General features: G+C 45.0%; 1 protein-coding gene across 1 annotated transcript in view; it reads left to right on the top strand.

Annotated features, from left to right (window-relative positions):
* The window catches only part of LOC101630778 (zinc finger protein 39-like), an 11,253-nt gene extending 6,547 nt beyond the window's left edge, over positions 1–4,706 (top strand). Inside the window, exons 2-4 of the mRNA XM_012733177.1 lie at positions 2,590–2,715; positions 4,118–4,210; positions 4,631–4,706. Of these exons, the coding sequence (XP_012588631.1) occupies positions 2,590–2,715; positions 4,118–4,210; positions 4,631–4,653 (242 nt within the window). The 3' untranslated portion in view covers positions 4,654–4,706. The remainder of the gene's footprint in view (positions 1–2,589; positions 2,716–4,117; positions 4,211–4,630) is intronic.
* Positions 4,707–5,566: the final 860 nt, after the last annotated feature.

The following is a 5,566-nucleotide window of genomic DNA, read 5'->3' as shown; positions in this document are numbered from 1 at the left end:
CAGAGACAGAGTGGGGAGCAGAACAGGCAGATCAACAAAGTACACTGCTGAGGGGAGCAGCAGGGGGGTCAGGAGAGGTCTGCCGCGCCACGTGGTCACCTCCCAGGCAGGCGGGAATCGAACTCATGCAGAAGTGGTTTAGCTTCTCAGTGCTGTGCTTTAACCTGCTGTGCCACCAGGGAGGGCCCTCTAAAGAGATTTTTACCATGCTAGTTCACGCTTACGCAGGTTCTGAATCAACAATCTGAATTCAAGCATCAAACAGTGAAGAGCAAACAGCGAGAACTGGACTGAGGGGCTTCGACATATTCATCTCCAAACATGACCTCACAGAGGGTGACGTGGGCATTGTTGCATGACCAGACTGGACAGGATCATCTGCAGCGTCTTCCAGTGACGGGTTCTGTTGCTAAACACAACTTGGTAAATGTTGCATTGGGCCACACTGCACTGCCACAGAAACAGGAGTCATGGAGCCAACTGTTGTGGCGGGGGCAGAACCTGACCTGTTCATGGGGTAGACAACAGGGCAGGAGGGCAAAGAGAAAAAAGTCAGGAGGCAGGAGTGTGGGCTTAGGCTATCTGGACTTCAGGGGAATGGAGTCTGCGAATCTGAATCGGATTTAAGAGCAGTTTGATGCCCCAAAGTTTGAAGACCAAATACCAGGTTTCTGACTCTTTGTTCCTGGTACCAATCTTTTGACCAAGTCATTCCGCTGAAATCATATATTTGTCATCTGCTCCCTAGGCGTTCCTGGTCATGCCTCTTGATGTAAATGCCATATCACAGGAGATTAAGCTTCCTGCTCTTGTTTAACTTAAGAGATGCCCCTGCAAGGTCAGAAGTTAATTGGGTGGGCCTAACGGATTTTGTACTGAAAAGCCGAATTGCATTACCAAAATGGCTGCTTAAGCAGGTCTTTAATTCCAGCAGACTCACAGATAAGGCTTTCCCAGAGTTGCCACAGTAGTGTGGTCACAGGGAACTTTGGGAAGCTCCTCCTTGGTGCAGGAACCATATGGGAATGTCTGAGGGTTGAGTCCGTGTGGGTCCTTCTATAGCTCCCCTTGTGTTTCTCTCACCTGACCCACATACTGGTGTTGGGCAGCAGGTTGTTGAAGGTTAGATTTGCTGGCACGTGTTTCCTTAGCCCTTCAGACCCATTCAGTGTAGCCCTAATCACTTTATTGCAAAGCTCACTAATAGCCCATGTCTCACACTGTTGGTTTCTTAATCATCTGCTATATTTGATTATACCATCCATGGTCTTCTGGAAATTCCTTGACTGTCAGCTTTTGTCTCAGCCTCAATGGCAATTCATTCTCTTTTTCCCTCAGTTTTTGTCTTCCCTTTGTTCCTGAATGCCATCCTTGACGTGATCTTCATACTCTGGAGTTCGTCAGCCCTCTGTGGGCTGCAGGGCACAACTACTTCCCTCCAGCTTGGGCCACATGTCCAATCTTCATGCCACAGGTTCAATTCCAGGTTGATGCTCTTTTTGTAGAGTTCCAGAAGACACTTCAAGCACAACAAATGGGATTTCAAGAATTGTAGCATTTCACAAAGTTTTAGAAGTTATTTTTTTTCTTTTTTTTTTTAATTTATTTATTTATTTGTGCATACAGAACTGGGGTACAGGCCAGAGGCTCAGGGGCGGTGAGAGGCTTCACCAGAGACAGAGTGGGGAGCAGAACAGGCAGATCTACGAAGTATACTGCTGAGGGAAGCAGTGGGCGGGTCAGGAGAGGTCTGCCGCGCCATGTGGTCACCTCCGGGGCAGGCGGGAATCGAACTCATGCGGAAGTGGCTTCAGATTCTCAGTGCTGTGCTTTAACCCGCTGCGCCACCAGGGAGGGCCTCACAAAGTTTTAATGATGACCTTCACGGTCACATTTAATCGCATCTAGTGAAAATCCTGGTGATTTGTTCTGTTAACTTTGAAAGTTTTTGCATTGATGCTTGTGAGCAAATACAGTACCTTCCTCTTTTATATCAGAATTAGCATCCTTGACCAAACTGGAAGGATGTTTTGGCTCAGTGACCAGGCTCTAGCCCCTGTAAGCTATCCTACTAGGCAAAATGTGGGCGTGGCTGTAGGACAGCCTGGCTGTGAGAAAGCCCAAGGAGACAGTGAGAGATGCTTGAACAAGGGTGAAGACAAAGGGCATATAATACTTTTCCTCTTTTTAAAGATTTACGTATTTGTGCATACAAGAACTGGGGTGTGAGCCAGAGATGCAGGGGTGAGAGGATTCACCAGAGACAGAATGGGGAGTAGAGCAGGTGGTTCTACTGAAATACACTGCTCGGGGGGGGGGGGGCAGGAGGCGAGACAGGAGAGGTCTGCTGCACTATGTGGCCACTCCCTGGCTGGGGATTGAACTCGCGCTACAGCAGCTGGTGAGAGCTTCATAGCTTATAGGTTAAAGTCCCTGCACCACCCTGGAGGCCCCAGGTAGGGTATTTCTAAGGTGATATCTCTACCACACAATATAGAGTACAAAGAATAGCACATCCTGTATAAGATAAAACACACAGTAACAAGCTCCCAGACTCCATTCTTCTGACCCAGACCACTGCCCTTACAGGGATGGTGTCATTTGAGGATGTGGCTGTGAACTTCACCTGGGAGGAATGGAAGCACCTGGACGATGCTCAAAGGACCCTGTACCAAGATGTGATGCTGGAGACATACAGAAGCCTGGTGTCCTCGGGTGAGTAACACTTCCCTGTGACTGCCCAGTGCAAGGACAGTTTTCTTTTTTAATATTTATTCATTTTATTTTTTCTTTTGCATACATAACTGGTATAGAGTACAGAGCTGCAGGGCTGAGAGGGTTCACCAGAAACAGAGAGGGGAGCAGAAGACTGTGAAGGGGAGCAGAAGACTATAAAAGGGAGCAGCAGGTCAGACCATGGCTGGACATTGAACTCATGCCACAGAAGTGATAGCGCTGAGACTTTACCCCTAGCTACAAGGCAGGTCCACAAGGACAGTTTCCTTCATGGTAAATATGCAAAGTATATGAAATTAGATGCTATTTTGTTTAAACTGAAATTTAATTCAAGAATAAAAATTCAATTAATAATTAAATTGCTTACGATTCCATGTGCATGACAATTCAGTGTACAGTTCTCTACTAGAGTCCAAAATTTGTTCTCATTAAACCCTTTTTTTTTTTAATGAATGTCAATTTATTTAAAAGAGTGATGTAAACATCTGCAGTGGTGTCTTCAGCCTCAGCTCTTAGCTCATTATGATGTAACTAACATGTTGAATGTATTAAATAATCCGGATGAATTGCTTGGGGATCCTCATTTTAAATGACCCCAAGTCTTACAGCCTTTACCGGTAGAGTTTTTCTTCTGATTCTCAGAATTGTATAAGATTTAAAGTGGTCCTGGAGCATGTTGAGGTTCTTGTCCTCTGTGCCTTTGACAAGTGGCACACACCTTCCCCAAAATTTCATCTTGGGCTGTTCAGTGTCATTCTAATTTGGACTTAGCACCAACTCTATTTTCACAGATGCCCCTTTATTATCTATATAAAAGCCATGGCTGCAGAGTGGTGTCCAGACCAACCTGGTCCATCATGAGCGGTCACAGTGGTGAGGCAGGAAGAGGAATTGGAATGAGACTGCCAGGGCAGCTGGGACCAAGTCTTCCACATATAAACAACCAAAAAGCCAAACAACTCTTAAAACTCTGCTATTGTCTAGTTTAAAAAAAAAGCATTTCTTTTTCTGTTGTCATTTTTCTTTTTTTAAAAAAAAGGTTTTGGGTTTTTTTTTTTTTCATTTTATGCCTACAAGATACTGGGGTACAGGCCAGACATGCGGCAGGGGAGTGGCAAAAGGATTCACTAGAGACAGAGTGGGGAGCAGAACAGGCAGGTTGACTGAAATACACTACTGAGGGGAGCCAGTGGGCAGGTCAGGAAAGGTCTGCCATGCCATGTGGATCACCTCTGGGTTGTCAGGAATCGAACTCATGCTGCGGTGACTGTGGATAGCTTCATAGTGCTACTCTTTAACTAGGAAGGGCCCTCTTGTCATTTTTCAAAGACCTAAAAACTCAGAATTTTAGTCAGAGTCCTTCATCAATTCTCATTAACAGGACTTTGTGTTACGAAACCTGAGGTGATCATCAGTTTGGAAGCAGGAGCACAGGCAAGGACTGCAGAGAACCTTCCTACAGAGAGCCTCTCAGGTCAGTCAGTGCATGCTTGGCAATGGGTGTGTGAAACGGTAAGTCCACATGGACCTGTTATCAGTAATGGCTTTCCCCAGGTGCAAGACTTTGGACACTGTCTCCTTTTGTTACGGGAGAGACTCCCTATGTTTGTAATGAATGAGGGAAAGCCTGTGAGATGTCCGTGTCCATTGCCAAAGAAAGGAGACTCACTCTAGAGATAACAACTAGGAGAAAAAATTTTTTTGAGAATCCAGCAAAATTGATTTTTCCATACATATTTTGAATAGACACATCGTAAATGTAATATAAGTGGGTATAATTTTAGCAACAAATTACAGCACACTCATTGTCACAGAACTCAGGAAGAAAAAAACTTCAATATGATGTATCTTATAAGAGTTTCTGTTCTAACTAAAGTTTTTAAACTGCAAACAGGTGAGCAACCTTATGAATGTTAGAAGACCTGTGCGATATCAACCCTTAATAAACATCAGAGAACCAGGAAAGAAACCTTATGAGGGTATAAAGTGTATGAAAACATTTTCCCGGGAGTCAACCCTGAAGAGACACAAAAGAACTCACAAAGAGGTGAAGCCCTATGAATGTAAAGAATGTAAGAAAACTTTTTTGTGGTGTTCAGCCCTCAAGAGACACCAGAACACTCATAGTAAATGTGGGAAATCATTCTTAAAGATGTCAGCCTTAAAGATGCACCAGAAAGCTCACACTAGTGAGAAACCCCCTGAGTATAAAAAATGTGGGAAAACCTTCTTGTGTCAGTCAGACCTTAAGGAACACCAGAGCACTCATAGTGGAAAACAATGCTACAAGATACTGGGGTACAGGCCAGAGATGTGGCAGGGGAGTGGCAAAAGGATTCACTAGAGACAGAGTGGGGAGCAGAACAGGCAGGTTGACTGAAATACACTACTGAGGGGAGCCAGTGGGCAGGTCAGGAAAGGTCTGCCATGCCATATGGATCACCTCTGGGTGATCTTTACATTCACCCTATGAATGTAAAGAATGTAGGAAAACGGTTTTGTGGCAGTCAGAACTCAAGAGACACCAGACCAGTCACACTGGAGAGAATCCCTACAAATGTAAGGAATGTGAAAAAACCTTGTGGCAGTCAACCCTTAAGAAACACCAGAGAACTCACACTGGAGAGAAGCCCTTTGAATGTAAAGAGTGTGGGAAAACATTCTTGTGGCAGTCAGCCTTTAAGAGACACCAGAGCACTCACATTGGGGAGAAACCCCACAAATGCAAAGAATGTGGGAAAACCTTCTTGTGGCAGTCAGGCCTCAAGAGACACCAGAGTACTCACACTGGAGAGAAACCCTACAAGTGCAAAGAATGTGGGAAATCTTT

Source organism: Condylura cristata, unplaced genomic scaffold, assembly GCF_000260355.1.
Source record: "Condylura cristata isolate star-nosed mole 26May11 unplaced genomic scaffold, ConCri1.0 scaffold00039, whole genome shotgun sequence".
NCBI classification, from domain to species: Eukaryota; Metazoa; Chordata; class Mammalia; order Eulipotyphla; family Talpidae; genus Condylura; species Condylura cristata.
The sequence above is the reverse complement of the archived record's forward strand: the minus strand, read 5'-3'. Positions and strand labels throughout refer to the sequence as shown.